Source organism: Pristis pectinata, chromosome 19 (genome assembly GCF_009764475.1).
Source record: "Pristis pectinata isolate sPriPec2 chromosome 19, sPriPec2.1.pri, whole genome shotgun sequence".
NCBI classification, from domain to species: Eukaryota; Metazoa; Chordata; class Chondrichthyes; order Rhinopristiformes; family Pristidae; genus Pristis; species Pristis pectinata.
In genome coordinates, this window is record NC_067423.1 from 22,515,149 (window position 1) to 22,534,094 (window position 18,946).

The following is an 18,946-nucleotide window of genomic DNA, read 5'->3' on the forward strand; positions in this document are numbered from 1 at the left end:
CCAGCCTTTTCATAAACAATTTGCATGAAACCTAAGTAGGTGCATGCTCAAGGGATTATTTTCACAACTTCAAGTCTTCCCCACATATCCTGAGGGGAGTTGAACCCCTGTTCCCTCCTCCCCCCAAATATTTTCACCTACAGCTTCTTATTTTCATCCCTTTAAGTCAGAGCTATTAGACAGTTCTCACCAAACAGCAATGATCTGGATGATTAGAACTACAGCAAGGCTGCACTTGGCAGTTATGCCTATTAATGAAATGAGCTGAAGTTTACAGACCAGCCCCTGTAGTGATGCCCCACTTCATTCTGAGCTGCAACCACTTCCTGTGGAAAATTTTGCTGGTGACAGAGCACATCAAACCAAGAACAATAAACAGCCATAAGATATTGTTAATTGTAACTTTTATTATACATATGGTTCATTTTGTAACAAAAATATTTTCATCAGCTTTCAGATTGATATAGAAGGTAAAGTAAGGGGATATCTGGACAATCATTGATGATTTGGCCGACCATATTATAAAACAGTCACTTTGGATTGACATAGTACAAGTGCTTCCTTTGGGCAAATAGTTAAGTTCCTCCTGCTCAACAGAAGATACCAAACTGCATTTAAATATTTGCAGAATGTGCAATACAATCATTATTTAACAAGTCAATAGTTGTATACAGAATTATGCAACACAGATGGTCTTTACTGGTATCAAAAGTGTCTCAGAAAACAGCATTAATGTTCAAATGAACTGCTTGTTAAATATTAGTGTAAAGTACGATACAAGCAGCTTTTCTTCCACAGTGGCTTTAATCTATAGTAAGTACCATAGTGTAAATAAAGGGAAACTCAGGTTTTAAAAAAAATCAGTACTTTCAATAAATAGAAACAGAATTTTGAGCCCAGTGGCTCAAGCCTACTACTGCTGTAGAGTTTTATACAGCAATCTCATTCATCCAGTAACATCACAATCTTGGCACTATGCCATAAAATTAAAATCTTTGGGGCATATTTACATTTTCTATTTCACATCAGCATCAAACATCCAAAATTAAAGCCCTCCAGAGTGAAGTGGAGAGAAATGTCCCTCCACCAAGGATTCATTCTACATTTACACTACTGCACTAAAAGCATGAACGTCAGCAGCACATTTTTGGAAACTACAGGCAGGATTCTAAGACTTAGTCACAAAATTCAACATTTGCTTTGGAATTACCCTTAAATCTTCACGACAGCATGCCTGCATGTTTTATTTTTGCTTTATTGGGAACTGGGAAGCAGAGGAAAAAGGCAAGCTAAATATCTTCAAAATTATATATTTAATCTTATACATTCTTTGATGAAAGAAACCAGTTCTCTGTAAAATGCAACTGCACAGTTAAGAAAAAATATTTTCTTCAAGGTAGCAAACAATACTCAGATAAACATATCATCAATGTACAGGGTCACTCAAACTACTGCTATCAACATCAAGGTAAAGGGGAAATATGGTAATGAGAACTTGTCTTCTTCCTAGCAATACCTCAGAATGGAGGATGGCTTACTCCCCTCCAGTTTTGTGGGTTCTGAGGTGGCTGATGGGGCCAATGTGGGAACCACAAACCCTTCCACAAAAGGGGCTGGTGGCGCTTGACAGGCAAGATGAGTGGGTGACTTGCAAGGTGGTGTGCTCCTTTCTCCAATGATGCACAGCTTCTGTGTGCTCCCAATGCATAGACTCACAGTTCACTCTCCACTTGAGTGGCAATAAACCAGAAATTCCCAAGAGTCAGTGGAGCTGCTGCATTTCTTCTGGGGGGGGGGGGGTGCGCAGTTTAGCACAGCCTTTAATCCTTTCCTCTGTCTGCCTGATAATCTCTTCCCATGACCAAGCTCAGAATGAAGTGTCTGTGTGGGGACTCTGGTATCAAGCATGTGAGTGACATGGTCTGCCCAATGTGGCTGACTGAGTGTAACCAGGGCCTCAATGCTGGTGATGTGGGCTGGAAGAGACATGAATGTTGGTTCACTTATCCTTCCAGTGGAATTGGAGAATTTTGCAGAGTCAGCATTGGTGGCATCTCTCCAGTGTCTTGAGATAGCTACTGTAGATAATCAGCATCTCAGAAGCATACCATAGGCAGGGATCAGTGCTGCCCAGTAAACCATGAATTTTGTGCCAGGGCTGTGGTTTTGATTTTCAAATAATCTTTCCTTCAATCAACCAAAGATTTTGTTGGTGCATTGAAGGTGACAGTGAATATCATCATCAATGTTCTCCTGAGATGTGGGAAGTGGTCCATCTTATCCAGGGTCTTGCCATTGTTGAAGGGCAGGGTGATGTAACAAGAACAGGTTGGTAGAGGACCTTTGTCTTTCAGGTGTTGAGTGCAAGGCTCATCTTCTCATATACTACAGTGAATAAGTCAACAATAGCTTATGTTGAGCAGACTCTACTCAGCCAATCCAACTATGGGCCAATTTTAATACTTTGCATGCTGCCTTGGCTCAGGTCAACTCATAAGGGTTTAGTTGAGGATCAAGCATTCAGTCTGGGACCTTTTCATTTGCATGGTTTGGATCTGCACTCATTATTGCTTTAACATAAAAGGCACCCCAAAATCCAAAAATTATCTTATTGCTGATATTTACATAGGTTTCCCTGTACAACTATTCTCAAAACATTGCAGCTCACCTCAGCAATGCAAACACACAAAATGAATTATAGAACACATAGAATTCTATTATAAAAAAAATCAACTGCACATCAAGCATTTTCAATGGCAAGAGAAACACATTAGTTCAGATGAAAAATCACTGATCTGAAACATTAACTCTGCTTCTCCCTCCACAGATGTTGTGAGAAATGCTGAGACTTTCCAGCTGTTCCTAGTTCAGATGTTCAGCCTTTGTCGTACTTTGCCGTTATCAACACAATTCTACATCTTGTCACAGTCTGACTTGCCATTGCAGTCTGGTGAAAGGTATCCAACTCAGGCAATCACAGAATTTTGTACTTCAGGAACTGTTTAATGTTCTCTGTTCTAACAAAAAGGAATGATAGACTAAAGATAGGAAGTTAAACACCAATTTGGGTCATTTCTATCTTCAAACCAGCTCACTAACGGGGAAGGCATGGAAAAGTAGAAATAAAAACAAACTACAATAACAATGATGAATAAATGGAGCTTGTACATTTTCAGACTACCTCAGGCTCTACTCGTGCACATAATGCAAGCCCTCTTAAATAATGATTTAGTGGTCAGCTCCAAATCCCTTTTTCTTAACATCAGCTAAACAGTTTTGAAATGTTAATCATGATCAGAGAAAAAACACAGTCGCTTGAGAATAAACAGTGTTCAGGATTTCTCTGATCTATATCACAGTTGTGTTGCAGGTCAGGAGGCAACAGGGCAGAAAAATATTGGCTAGCAGTCAAAGAAATGGCTCATGTAACTAACTCTGTGAATATTTTATTGTAACATCATTCGAGAAGCTGCTGAGGCTGGGATTTGTCTGTAGGTTTCATTCACCTTCACTAAAACTATCTGGGTTAAAAATAATATCCAGGTCTGGCCAGCAGACAGGTAAGGAATTAAGGACGTGCACAACCCCCTTGAGTGGAGCAGTGAAGGTTATTCTGTTTGCAGCCCAATTGCACACCTCAGTGACTCAGGGAAAAGATAGAGAGTGAGGTGTTGCTCTTATTAACAAGACAGCATTGAATAGAAGTTTCTGCCTTTGAAAATATATAAATTAACTTTAAAGTCATTTTAGTTCTTGGAGGTGAATACCATCTTGTACAAGAGACTTTGGAAATAAACATGCAGTAATTCACTTTCAATAATGGTTTCAAAATCACGATTGAAATCCATTTCACCTAACAGGAGGAATTTTGAAAAGCTCAGTTGGAAAAGCACTTTCTTAGAAAATTCACCTTAAGCAATGGTGAAATGATAATTGGAGGCCCACTGATTTTAAATGAGCCCAATTCAAGGCAGGTCAAGTTTTAATGACAGGTAATTATTGCCATGGTATCCAATTCTTTGGATGCCCTCATTCAATGTCAAGGAATTGGATGAATATTTGACCTAAAGAGAATTTCCAAGAAATTAACTTGAAATAAAGCATTAAAGTTTTATGGAATTTACTGAAACGTTTGTCCCGAACAGTGCAGGAAGCCGTACCAAGTGTGCAGAAATAGATTTTCAATTGTAAACTGTATAGTTACACAAAACATTTCAATGGTTTTCTCACATGCATCAACAAGCCATAGCTTTGATTTACCAGTCAAAAGTAAAACACACAAGGAAATAGTCTCTCACAAAGAATGAGCAACAGGTCGGACAAAATCACTTATCAATGAAAGTATCCAAAGACTTGACAAGTATCTGCAGCAATATAGCTCTTCAACTGATAAATTACATATTTAATAATTTGGGATTTCTGTGACATACAGTGTACTCATCTCTGTGCGTAGTTATTTCTTCCGTATGTCCTAAACACTTTATTTATCCATGAGACATAGTGGGACACCCTCACAAAAATTCCAGGACGCTTTGGTCTTGCACAGCCTCGGCCAGGAATTATAACACCTTGTAGTAACTTCTGACCACCTTCTTCACAGACCAGGGGACCACCATAATCTCTCTACAAAACAAAAGCCAGAGACATAAGTAATTAGAACGACATAACGTCTTCATCAGTTTATTGCAATTGCACTCTACTCTGATATCTGGAGTTAGTAGACAAAGTCTCATTTATGAAGTGAAGCAATCCTATCCAGTAATGGCTGAAGTTCCACATGCACAGACTAATATAAAGCCATTTGAAGACTGAAATCAATATTACTTAAGCCACCCAAGCACTAAAAGCTATTTGATTGAATAATATTTAAGAGTCAAAGGAGGGGACTGTGCAGAAACACTTATTGAAGGGTTTATATTCAGGACCTTAAATTAAAGAATCACAGATGCAATAATAGTACATGGGATTTTATGTTGAAAGTTAATGAAGGGCAGAGAAAACAAGGCAGCACAAAAATGTGGACATCACCTAGTAAATGCTCCCAAATCCACCAAAGGATTAGGGAGGTGTTGTTACTATTGTTGCCACAAATTAAAAGTTGGAATTTTAACATTCTTTTGCTTTGCTCAAAGTTTATCGACTTTAAACCATCAGGTCAAATGACAGTGGGAAATCACTTTAGTTAAGCCATGCATGCTGAACGAAAGAGAAAAGCAAATCAATTATTACACAGGTCACAATGTTCAATTGTGGGTGATACAGCTCTATCTTTCAGAAAACATAATGGGAAAGGTAATTCATTGACTGTTGCTTTAGCACCAATTTGGATTCAAAAGAATGATGGCCAGCCTTTCTACTTCACACAGCCAGCACTGTTGAAGTCTAGGTAAATAGCAAATAGCACAATTTATGTTTGTCCAGACAACTGAAATTCATTTTCAAATTAACAGAAATAGGGACAGCACGGTAGCATAGTGGTTAGCGTGACGCTATTACAGCACCAGCGATCAGGGTTCAATTCCTGTCGCTGTCTGTAAGGAGTTTGTACGTTCTCCCCGTGTCTGCATGGGTTTCCTCCGGGTGCTCCGGTTTCCTCCCACATTCCAAAGACGTACGGGTAGGTTAACATGGGTTTAAATGGTGGCGCGGACTCATTGAGTTGGAAGAGCCTGTTACTGTGCTGTAAATAAAGCTTTAAATAGCTTTTAATGAGCAATGAAACAAAACTGCCATTCCATGCAGTTCCGGCTTCAAACTTGCACAGTCTTGATCCTTTGCCTGCCAGTGAAAACATACAATAACAGTGCATTCAACTATTTGTATTTAAACCAAAACAGAATGCAATTAAAAAAATAAAAGACTCCATCAGTTGATGCTAATTGTTCTGCCAGTGTTCAGCACAGAAACAACCTCCCAATTCTGGCTATTAGCAGCACTCAGTTTCACCATGAATTAGTTGTAATATTTAGAAAGGGGTGTTTATTGTTGGCTTATTGTAAAATGAACTAACTTTAAAACTCAAGGCCAACAGGACCAGCCAGTTAATGTTGCCAACCTCAAAGCAAAATGTTGACAAAAGACAGGCACAAAACATTTACGTTTAGGTTTTGTGTTTTTCAGATTTTTGGCTTTGAGGTTCTGTTGAAATAATCTTGTTGTGTATTGAAAAGTGCGACTTTCAGTGAAGGTGGTTCATGTCAAGTGCTTCTTTAATTTCATCCCATCAGTGTCTCCTGCCAATTTGCACCTAATGCTGACAGGGGAAAAAACATCTCTTGCCCCCAATCTACATGCATCACCATACATTATGCTTTGTCTACAGTAATCACAGTTAGGAAGGGAGCCAGGAATTTATGACATCTGGATAAAAAATGGACTTTTCTTATCCTTGCAAAATCCTTCAGTTTAAGATGGATTAACAACAAAGGATCACTTCTGAGAGCAAGGCACACACAGAGTTGGAAACAGCAGGTTACAGCAATCAGAATGCAGTGACCGGCAAAGAATAAACACTTGTTCACCTCACTGGCAGCTGCCCAGTTTTCCAGACTTAGGAGTGCAGACCTGCCACGATGGGTTATCTAATACTGTACAACACTGTGACATCAGTGAGCTGCTGGAGGGACAGAAAGATTCTTCAAATAATCAGATTGCACGCCGGGGTGTGCTGCATGATGATCTTGCACCTGTTTGACCCATGCAGGCAGTGAAACAAATTTAGGCCATCTGCCCACCAGAGCAAGTTCAATGTTCAGCCAGCACTAACCGTATAGTTAGGGGAATAGACACAATTCTCTGTCGCAAGGATTGAGAGTCCTGAAGGCTGTGTTGCCTACCTGGTGCCCGGGTTTGGGACATCTCATCTGACCTGCAGAGGAATTTGGAATGGGACGGGAAAGATCCAGTTGTTATGGTCCATGTGGGTACCAACAATGTAGGTAGAAGGAAAGAAGTTCTGCTGAGGGAATTTGAGCAGCTAGGGACTAAATTAAAAAGCAGAACCAAAAAGGCAACAATCTCTGGATTGCTACCTGAGCTACGTGCAAATTGGCACAGGGTCAATAAGATCAGAGAGTTAAATGTGTGGCTCAAAGATTGATGTGGGAAAATGGGTTTGAATTCATGGGACATTGGCACCAATATTGGGCAAGGAGGGAGCTGTTCCGATGAGACGGGCTCCACCTGAACCATGTTGGGACCAGGGTCCTGGCGAATCACATAACTAGGGCTGTGGATAGGGCTTTAAACTAAATAGTAGGGGAATGAGTTCAACAGATAGGAAAAGTATGGATAGAGTAAAAGGGAAAGAGATCTCAGAAGAGGTTACTGAAGAATAAAGAATAATACAAAAAGTTGAAAAAGGGATAAGGATTTAATTTCAGGCAACATAGAGATAAAGTCGAGAAGAAGGGTGGTGAATACAGGACTGAGGGTGTTATATTTGAATGCACACAGTATACGAAATAAGATGGATGAGTTTGTAGCGCAGTTAGTAATTGGCAGGTATGACATTGTGGGCATCACAGAATCGTGGTTGAAAGAAGATCACAGCTGGGAACTAAACATCCAAGGATACACATCCTATCGAAAAGGCAGCCAGGTGGGCAGGGAGGGTGGGGTGGCTCTGTTGGTAAAAAATGAATTCAAATCCTTAGGAAGAAGGATCAGAAGGTGTAGAATCCTTGTGGGTAGGGTTAAAAAACTTCAAAGGGTAAAAAGACCCTAAATGGGATTTATATACAGGCCTCCGGATAGTAGCCAGGATGTGGGGTACAAATTACAACAGGAGATAGAAAAGGAATGCAAGAAGGACAACGTTCTGGTGGTCATGGGGGGATTTCAATATGCAGGTAGATTGGAAAAATCAGGTTGGCACTGGATCTCAAGAGAAGAAATTTTGTAGAATGCCTATGAGATGGCTTTTTAGAGCAGCTTGTGGTCGAGCCCACCAGGGAAAAGGCAATTCTGGATTTAGTGTTGTGCAATGAACCAGGGAGCTCAAGGTAAAGGAATGCTTAGGAGGCAGTGATCATAATATGATAGAATTCACCCTGCAGTTTGAGGGGGAGAAGCTAAAATCAGGTGCATCAGTATTACAGTTGAGTAAAGGTAACTACAGAGGCATGAGAGAGGAGCTGGTCTAAGTTGATTGGAAGGGGACCCTAGCAGGGATGATGGTAGAGCAGCAATGGCAGGAATTTCTGGGAGTAATTTGGAAGACACAGGATCAGTTCATCTCAAAAAAGGACCATTCTAAAGGGAGGTTGAGGCAACCATGGCTGACAAGAGAAGTCAAAGACAGCATAAAAGCAAAAGAGAGGGCATACAACATTGCAAAAATTAGTAGGTAGCTCGAGGATTGGGAAGCTTTTAAAGACCAACAGAAGGCAACTAAAAATGCAGTAAGGGGAGAAAAGATGAAATATAAGTTAGCCAATAATATAAAAGCCAATAATATTAAAATAATAATATAAAATAATAAGTTTTTTTCAGATATATGAAGAGTAAAAGAGAGGCAAGAGTGAACATCAGACTGCTGGGAAATGATGCTGGAGAGGTAGTAATGGGAGCAAAGAAATGGTGGATGAACTGAATAAGTATTTTGCATCAGTCTTCACCGTGGAAGACACCAGCAACATGCCAGAAATTCAAGAGAGTAGGGGGGCAGAAGTGAGTGTAGTCGATATTATTAAGGAGAAGGTGCTTGGGAAACTGAAAGGTCTGAAGGTGGATAAGTCACCTGGACCAGATGGACTACACCCCAGGGTCCTGAAAGAGGTAGCTGAAGAGGCATTAGTAGTGATCTTTCAAGAACCACTAGATTCAAGAATGGTTCCGGAGGTCTGGAAAATCACAAATTTCACTCCACTCTTTAAGAAGGGAGGGAGGAAAAAGACAGGAAAGTATAGGCCAGTTAGCCTGACTTCAGTGGTTGGTGAGATGTTAGAGTCCGTTATTAAGGATGAGGTTTCAGGGTACTTGGAAGCACATGATAAAATAGGCCAAAGTCAGCATGGTTTCCTTCAGGGGAAATCTTGCCTGACAAATCTGTTGGAATTCTTTGAGGAAGTAACAGGCAGGATAAACAAAGGAGAGACAGTGAATGTTGTTTGCTTGGATTTTCAGAAGGGCTTTGACAAGATGCCACACATGAGGCTGCTGAACAAGATAGGAACCCATGGTATTACAGGAAAGGTAATTGGCTAACTGGTAGAAGGTAAAGAGTGGGAATAAAGGGGGGGCTTTTCTTTGGATGCTGGTGACTAGTGGTGTTCCCCAGGGGTTGATGTTGGGTCTGCTACTTTTCATGTTATATGCTAATGATCTGGATGATGGAATTGATGGCTTTGTGGCCAAGTTTACGGATGATACAAAGATAGGTGGAGGGCCAGGTAGTGTTGAGGAAGCAGGGAGTCTGCAGAAGGACTTGGACAGATTGGGAGAATGGGTAAAGAAGTGGCAGATGGAATACAGCGTAGGGAAGTGTACGGTCATGCACTTTGGTAGAAGGAATAAAGGCGTAGAATATTTTCTAAACAGGGAGCAAATTCAGAAATTGGAGGTGCAAAGGGACTTGGGAGTCCTAGTGCAGGATTCTTTAAAGGATAACTTGCAAGTTGAGTCAGTAGTAAGGAAGGCAAATGCAATGTTAGCATTCATTTTGAGAGGACTAGAATATAAAAGCAAGGATGTAATGCTGAGGCTTCATAAGGCATTGGTCAGACCACATTTGGAATATTGCAAGCAGTTTTGGGTCCTATATCTAAGGAAGGATGTGCTGGCATTGGAGAGGGTCCAGAGGAGGTTTACAAGAATGATCCCGGGAATGAAGGGGTTAATGTATGAGGCACGTTTGATGGCGCTGGGCCTGTACTCGCTGGAGTTTAGAATGATGAGGGGGTTCTCATTGAAATCTACCAAATATTGAAAGGCCTGGATAGAGTGGACGTGGAGAGGATGTTTCCAGTAACGGGAGAGTCTAGGACCAGAGGGCACAGCCTCAGAATAGAAGGACGCCCCTTTAGAACAGAGATGAGGAATTTTTTTAGCCAGAGGGTGGAGAATCTGTGGAACTCATTGCCACAGTGGCTGTGGAGGCCAAATCATTGGATATTTAAATCGGAGGATGATAGCTTCTTGATTAGTAAGGGCATCAAAGGTTACGGGTAGAAGGCAGGAGAATGGGGTTGAGAGGGAAAAATAAATCAGCCATGATCGAATGGTGGAGCAGACTTGATAGGCCGAATGGCCTAATTCTGCTCTTATGTCTTATGGTCTATATGCTTTATCACATTAACAAAGGGCCCAGTATTGCAAATAATTTGTACTGATTCAAGATAATCTTCTTTGCTTAAAAAGATGCAGATGTCATTGTGGAAATTATCGCAACTTTCCAGAAGACATAATATATAACCAAAACAGGAAATGACCTGCTGAGAATTTCCAGCACTTTCTGATTTTGTTTTAGATTTCCAACATCTGCAGTTTTATTTTGATTTTTACCAACATAATACACAACATGGGAGAGAGGGAGTGCCACGATTTACTGTCACTGGACATGGTGCAGAAAAGAGGGGAGATATTTGCTGTCCAGAGGATATTATTGACAGATGCTAAAAAAAAAGTGGGAGAATATAGCTGTGGAAATAAATACGAATCAGCCAAGCCCCAAGGACTTGGATGCAGTACCAAAAAAAAATTTGAAGTCCTTACCATTGCAGTAAAGTTCAATGGGTGCATCCTCAATTGCCATATCAAGCTGTACCACTTGCCAGAGTCACTGCATATTGCACCACTACATTGTTCAACACGAACAATTACTACCAATTAGGATTTGAACAAGTCAACCTCTTGCTAACTTGAAGCAACACTTTGTAGCAATCAATGACCAACCTGCAAGTAACTGATGATCTCTTTTAAGTGGGCTAACCTGCAGAATCTACTGCAACTACTCAGGAAATGCAGTGAGTTCACACTCTACCAATAGATTCCATAAGGAATCCAACAACAGAGCACAGACAGTAGCAAAGAACAGCCAGCATGTTCAAGACTTCTAGATTTGTGCGAGTAGCCCGAACTTGGTGGTGTTCTTGTTGAAAGATGCCAGTAGCTTGACGTGCAATGCTGGCGTTTCCCAGCAGGCTCTGGCCCATTGTTCCTTTCTTGTTTTAGAATATTCACCTTGCCAGTTAATATACTTGCAACTCCCTGAGTATTTAAGTTAAGATTTGATGTATGATTCAGAGGATGGTGTGTTTCATACCCAACGCCTGAATTTTTTGGTTTTAATCAATGGGAGTCAATGAAGGCCATCTTGGAAAAAAACACTATCTTTTTTAACCAATAAAATTCTGTACCAGCAATAAAAAGGGATTTCATGCATTTGGTTCAAAAATGCTGCTTGTGACCTTCAAAAACACTCGGTCAACAACTAACCTATAATGTATTTTGGTTGTGGGATATGCTGGGTTACACTAGATGTAGATGATGGTAAATGTTATGATTTTTAATCTGTTTGTGTTATTAATAATAACTTTGATTCAGCTGCAGTTTATAGAGACTGAAAATTGATGCAATCCTTGACTGAAGTTTTCTTATTAATGAAGAGAATTGTTAAACACAGAAAGATACTCCAAACTAAACCAAAAATAAAAACTGAATGAACAAAAGCATATTCACACATTTTTCCCTCGACATGGATGGCGCAGTTAATGTTACTGCCTCAAACTCCATCAATCCTGACCTTGCATCTCATGTGTGGGATTTGCACATTCCCCTCAAGGGTTTCCTCTGGGTGTTCCATTTTCCTCCCACATCCAAAAGACGTGTTGGTATGTTAACTGGCTACAGTAAATGACCCCTAGGTATAGGTAGGCGTCAAAAGAATCGAAGGAGAGTTGGTGGGCTTGTTAGAGGGAATAAGTTGCAGGGTTATAGGGAGAGGGGAAATGGGACCAATGGATTGCCTGACTGGGAACTGGCATGGACCTGATGGGCCAAGTGACCACCTCTGTATCATGATACATAACAGAGACTGGCATTTAACAGCTTGCCAGAAGCTTACATTTTCACCTTATAAATGATTCTCTTACCTCACAGGTACCAACAGTTCCCTCTGCGTCACCCGCACAGATTTCATTTTCATTAATTTGGTATCTTCCTTGGTGGTACTCGTTGCATTTCTTAGGCCCGATGATATGGATCTTGGCTGCCTTTAGCTCACCTTCATAGCCAGTATCTGAAGGTAAAACAATAAAAAACATAAGTGTAAACTGCCTGTATAATCTGCTGGTTACAAAACATTTTTAGTGATACACATGCAATGAAATAATGGGATGTCGAGAAAATACATTCAATAAATATGTTTCAAGTAGCTTGGGAAGGAATGAACAGGAATATCTTCCAGCTGCCAGACATTAATGTTAATGCATTACTCAATGCTGGAAACAGAGTATATTGTTGACAAGAATAGATGAGGAACCAGAATAGAATGCAACAGAAATACATATGGAACCATTGTGCTAACTTTATGGGCATGAGACATTTACACAGGGGACTCTTCTATAAAGTGTAAAGCGACAGGCTTCTGACCTCAGTCAAATCAGCTCAATCTTCCTTTAAGGGAGATTTCTTCCTTTAAGGGACACTTTAAAATGGTGTCAAAATGTTCTCTCCAGCAGAAACAGGGATGGGTGGGCAACTGTTGAAATACACTGATCTCCCCATGTACGTCACCATATTGACCTCTCCTGCTGAAAGGAGCAGAGGATCTGTGGCAAAGGTGCAGAACCCTAGATTAAAAAGTGGAGAATGGTTCTAATGACATCAGCGTGGCTCCATCTGGCCTACTAACTAGAGTGACGAGACAGGAGTAGCCTCCTCATCAAGCAAAAAACACTCAGAGCTGGGACTTGGGCCAAAAGGGGCTCAGAGAGAAGAACTGAATTTATTTGTTAAACTTCCCTGGTAGAGCCTCATTTGAGCACAGCCACCAATCATAGTAAGACCCCCTCACCAATACTCATGTCCTCCCCAAACTAATCACAGCAGCAACATCTCAAGTTTCCTCACTCCCACTTCCTAACAAACTTCTACTAAAACTTATTTGCATTATTACAAAAGATAAAACTTCTATAAACCAGGAGAGTTTGTCTTCATGTTAAAATGTATATTCTTCCTTTCCCTTTTCTCTATGGTGAAGTGTTACTAACTTGTCTGCAAATGCCTCCAGCAACAAAAATAGGCATCTTTGAATCAGACAGTTCTCCAGCTCTGAACAATTCAGCTTTTGAAAAGTCATGTTAAAGACTAATCTTCACCATTTAATCATCTCATTAGTGTACACTAGCCAGTTTCTTTGCAAATTAAATATCTTGAAACATGAAAGAAACTTTTTACAGCATGCCAACTGGTGGCTGTGTGTCTCAGAAAGTGAATCCAACTTGAAGATCCTTTTGTGAATCGATGTAATTCAACTAGAGATGAGTCCCATTGTGGAACCTTGAACAATGAACCAGTGCAAAAGACAAGAGGGACGCTTAGTGGATTTGGGTACAGCTCCAATTTATAATTCCACAATCTTTTGTGCTCATTCAACCAATTCCAACTAGACCACACTACTACAGTCAGAGGACCACCATATGCCTCTAGCTAGTGTTGAACATATTCACACAGTGACAACTTTTGCCTTCTTTAGCCAGGTGCTGCTGTGGCAGGACCTCCCTTTATAGAATCTGCCTGATTTTCAACCCTTTTATTTCAGTGAAATTCTGTGCAAGTTCTACAGGTCTGTGCAATTATTTCACCACAACGTTGAAGATGTAAATGTACCTCACTATTTTTCAACTTTGACGTCTCAGACTCAACATGGAAAAAAGTTTTTCCCTTCACTTTGCTTGTTTAGGCAGATTTCCTCCTTGCTGAATAATACATTCAAAGTGCTGAGAGACTGATTAAAATATTTAAATTCAGCAGACGGCTTCAGTGCCTGGGATGTAAAAATGATTTAACGACATATCCGCAGGAAGAGAGGAACATAATCAATCAGTCTAATTGGAAAGGACAGAGAGAGCATACAGCAAAATTAAACCTCCAAACTCAGGGCAAGATACTTAATTCCCATTGGACAGAGTTAAATTAATCTTCGGTATTCATTATGGATAAAAACCAAGGGGCCCATTTATGGGACAGTGATGAATTTACATGATCCAATGCAGGCTACATCGCCATTTATTTAGGAAGAATTCTCCACCTTTTAAAATGTTAAAAAATTGATTACTCACCTTTGGTTTCCCCCCATCCAGAAATATTACAGGAGACACCTTCTTGTATTACACATTCAGATACAGGTAGGCTAATTTTGCAGACATAATCAGTGAATTTTACTGGCCTGGAAAGGAAATTTTAAAAAAAGCAATAAATTAGGGCATAAAACTGGCAAGAAGTTCTGTGCATGTTTAAAATTCTACTGCTTCTTAAATATCCAAATTAACAACTTGCAGAAGAAGCAAAGAGTCAATAAACAAGCTGCACATGTGTCCAAATCTAAATTTCAATCTATGATTTTTTTTAAAATATACATCTTTGCAACTTCCTGTGATACACCTTTTCGGCTTCTCGGAGTCAGGATAGTTTTAATCTGGTTTCTTAAGGGTGCCTTGCTGCATTAACAAACTGTTTTAACCTACCAACAAATGGAAGATCTACCAATAAAAAGCACTCTCTGAGAGAAAAGGCGGGGGGGCAGGGGGAGGAAAGAGGGCGAGGAAATTGTAATTCTCAAATACTTCTAGATTGAGAACTTGTGAAAGATGTTTGCGATTTGGGGGAAAAGAGGATCTTAATCAATACTGGGTTTGGTATATTTTATTAAACTGGTTATTCCACAACACCCTCAGGGACACCATTTCATGAAGCGATTGAGCCTGTGAGGGGACAATGACTGATCGAGCAGGAAAGGATCTCTGCTCCAGCCGCCTGACTCCGAGCAGGGGAAGATCTGATCAGCTTCCACAACTGAGCCTCACTATCAGAGAATCAGCCAGTTGTCAGCTCTAGTCATCCTTCTGATAGAGACCACAGGAGATCCAGTGGGACAGCCAATACCAATGGACTGGCAAGAGCAGTGCAAAGGCAGAGGGGGAGGGAAACAGCAGAAAAACCTTTGCAGAGCCAACAGCAGTGGGGAGATCAAACACTGGAAGTATTTAGGGCTCAAAACACACACGCACACGCACGTGTGTTGTAAAAGTGGGCAGCTGGAAATAGCTGCCTGTTGACTTTTAACACTGTGGTTTGTGGGCAGATCAGAAACAGAATATTTTAATATGAACAATAGTAGAAAAAATTACATCTGGGTCTTGATGGTTTGGACTGCAAGTGTAACCTGTGTATACTGCCACCTTCTGGCTACCTGTGCTGATGTCCAACAAGACCAACCTTCCGCTTTGCTCCTCATACTGGCCCACATTGGGCATAATTGGATGTTGGCAAGGTAGCAGGTCACTCCCAATAGATTTGGCCCTTCCTTGACTATAGTTGGTCCAGACAACTAGAATTTGTTTAGTGTCATAAAATTGTACAGCACAGAAACGGCCCTTTGGCCAACCATGTCCACGCCGACCTTTTTGCCTATCCACACTAATTCCATCTGTCTGCACTTATACAGTCATTGCATTGCAGACATCCATTTTGGGGCTTTGATACGAACTCCACAGTGAATCCATTGCTCCATTCCTTCCCTTATAACTTGCTTTGCTTCAAATAGTTATCCAATTCTCCTTAAGAAAAGGCTTAGTGGCCTCTAAGCATTCCCCATCACACACTGGGGCAAGATAATACAGAGGTTATGTTACTGATATGCACGAGTTCAAAACTCATGAAGTGTATAATCTGGAAAAAAATGTTAGCATCAGTAATTGGGACCAGTTAACCACTGGATTGTTGCAACAATTCACTGAGTTTATCAGCATCCTTTGGTGAGGGATATTTCCACCTTTACCCGTTCTGGCATATATGTGACTCCAGTCCCACAGAAAAGCAGTCAGCTCTTAGCTGCCTTCTCAAATGACCTAGCAAGACACTCAGATCAAGGTCAACTAGTAATGGGCAAGAAATGTTGATCCCATAGTCAACTGAATATCCCATGAATAAATAAAAACAAAACCATTCCATGGCCCTTGAACTCTATGTAAAAGCTTTCTGTAAATGATAGCTGAGGAGAAACATTTAGCTGAAGAGCTGTCACATGTTACCTCTTGCATTTAAAGATAAAGCCTTGTGTAATGTTTCCCAAGCAACATTGGGAAAACATGGACTACAAATAATATTATAAAATGCTTAAAATGCCCTTCCTCGACTATAAAAATTCAAAGCTGAGTGTTAAATGACAAACCTGGACAACTTCAACATTGCAAGATTGGATCCTTCTGGGCCACAGACGAGCTGAGATATTGGTATCACTTGTTTGTGGGGCTCTTCACTTTTATCATCTTTGAGGATTCCCATCACAGCCTCATATCCTCTCAAATCTGGCTTACTGAAAGTAAAAACATGAATTATTTGAAATGACTCTTCCAATCTCTGAAAGACATCTCTTTCTGCCTGAAATCAGAAGCTAGATGTACAAAAATATACTAGTGGTTACAGGTCCAGAAATAAAGTCTTACACAATTACAGCTTTAAAATGTGGATGGATAAAGGTTTGATTCTTGTAAGCTAGTGTGCTTTTTCAAAGCAATTAGAAAATGTTCATTGTTCTTCAATGCTTCACTCTTAATTTTAAAAAGTTCAAAATAAAAATAAGGTTAAAGTTGACCACCTGCACAAATGATCACACCTAAAAGTTAGTCATGGATGATGACTGCTGTGATGGTCCGTTACAACACAGTGAAATAATATGCAGTTAAATGACCTAACACAAATCACTTTTAACATTATTCAAATCCGAAACCAGTCAGATATTTCAAACAATATCAAATGCAGTGACAATCTTAGAATGAATGCCTAAAAATGTTATCATGGCTTGTAAGATTTTTAAGTCATGTTGATATATAGTCTTGTAGTATACTGAGAGGCTCATTATAAACTAGAATTGATCCAATACTAACTACTAATTACGAACTCTTCATCATCACCATGATGTTATACAACTGGCAGCCACTAATATTAAAGACGTTTAGGATTATCCCTGCCCTACTTCTAAAAGCTGCGTATTTTGTGGAGCCATCATCATTACAATCTGCTTAGGATCCATCTCTGCTTTTGAAATCCATCTCCTCCCAGTTCATCTGGCTTGAAACATTATGTTCCCTCGTGAACTATTGATAACTTGCTTCAAGGTGGACGTGAATATACGTGAAAGTCTCTGATGAAGGATCTTCAACTGGAAGTGTAACCTTTTTCTGTTTTGCAGATACTGCCCGATCTGCTGAGTGCTCCTAGCATATTCTGTTTTTTTTATTTTAGACTTCCAGCTTTTGTGTTAGATTGTTCATTGCTGTTTATTTCACTGCCACTTCTCTTCCACGAATGCCAACCCTGAAGGAGCTCCATTCCACTCTCACTGTTCACTATCCCTCCTCAGCTTCCTCTCCCTGCCCCCGAAAGACCTGGCCTGAGCTTACTCCCCCTCTGTTCCCACCTCAATGAATCCCGAGCTCAACATGGCGTTGGACTTTTCTTCTACCATCTCTACGTCATCCCCATTTCCCTGACCAGGAGTGCTCGCCCCAAACTGTGAACCATTTCTTCCATCCCTAGAATTCCCAATTCACTTAGACTCCTCCCTCTGGCTTCTTACCCTCTCCAGACCTATTCAATGCAAGCTGCAAACATGACATTGACCACCTTGATTCTCACTCCCTTTACTCACACTAACCTACATCCTTCTGAACCTCCAGCACTGTACTCAATAAGAAACAAACTTAATATACTTACCCAGTGAAGAAGAATCTTCAATGCAAAACGTTAACTCTTTCTCTTTCTACAGATGCTGCCTGACTTGCTGAGCATTTCCAGCATTTTTTGCTTTTATTTAAGAATACTCAGGCAGCACAAGGCAATTCTCTCCTCTGAACTTCCACCTACCCTGCTGAGGTGGTTTTCTGCCTTTAAATCAGAAAGGATTCAACTCTGCTTGCAACACCAAATGCTCTGCCACATGCAGCCATAACTAAATGTTCTAGCTTTTGAACAGATGGCTAAAATGAAAAAGTATTAATACCATGTGGAGAAACAGAGCTTGGTTGTGAGAACCCAGTCCTCTTTGATCAGGGACCCTCCACAGAAATGTATGTCCCTGAAAGATAGGAGAAACAAATTATAATTAAACAGTTAGAGAAATAAACTCAAGCCACCAGCAAGTTAAAAAATGCACATATTGCATTCTCTTCCTTTTTGGAGGTGCAAAATGTTGGAAATGCTCATAAACCTTGAACATGGCAACTTTGGGTTGCACTGTTGGTATAAAGCCAACAGTAACAGAGTGTAACTCACATCCATTTGGTCTGAAGTCTAACTACAGGTCATGACAGAGCACTGTATGTTGTGTAAACCCACTCCAATGTTAGGAGGGGTCTGGGGTTATTCTGGCAGGGTTGTAGTGGTGGTGACAAGAGCAGTGAGGAAGTAGTACATCTGCATTTTCATTCCACTAAAAGACTTTGCAGAAAAGTTATTGAGTACCGGGAAGTTGAAGGAAGACTTCCACACTGTATTGGATTGCCAAGACAAACCAGTGCAAGATTTTCCGTAGGGCATCATGTGTGATTTAAATGCATTTTGGTGTCAAAAGTATTGCACTTGCAGAGCAGCTAGATGCCATCCAGAAGATGTATTAGTACACAGAGCAAATCAATGGGATTTCAACTTACTTTTCATAAAAGCAACAGTGAGTTAAGATGCAAGTCATTCAACTATATTTTCTTAAACTTCTTGAGTACAACGA

The 18,946-nt window shown here is 40.4% G+C and overlaps 1 protein-coding gene across 5 annotated transcripts in view; it reads right to left on the reverse strand.

The window, feature by feature from the left end:
- Positions 1-392: 392 nt before the first annotated feature.
- Positions 393-18,946, reverse strand: part of LOC127580520 (hepatocyte growth factor-like) — a 44,352-nt gene continuing 25,798 nt past the window's right edge. Inside the window, exons 14-19 of one of the 5 annotated variants that reach the window (XM_052034106.1) lie at positions 18,224-18,298; positions 16,394-16,537; positions 14,283-14,389; positions 12,093-12,238; positions 4,431-4,623; positions 432-3,017 (exon numbers count right to left, since the gene is read on the reverse strand). In XM_052034106.1, coding sequence (XP_051890066.1) covers positions 4,438-4,623; positions 12,093-12,238; positions 14,283-14,389; positions 16,394-16,537; positions 18,224-18,298 — 658 coding nt within the window. In that variant the 3' untranslated portion in view covers positions 432-3,017; positions 4,431-4,437. Of the gene's footprint in view, positions 4,624-12,092; positions 12,239-14,282; positions 14,390-16,393; positions 16,538-18,223; positions 18,299-18,946 lie in introns of all 5 variants that reach the window. The other 4 variants (XM_052034109.1, XM_052034105.1, XM_052034110.1 and 1 more) reach the window with 4 other exon arrangements.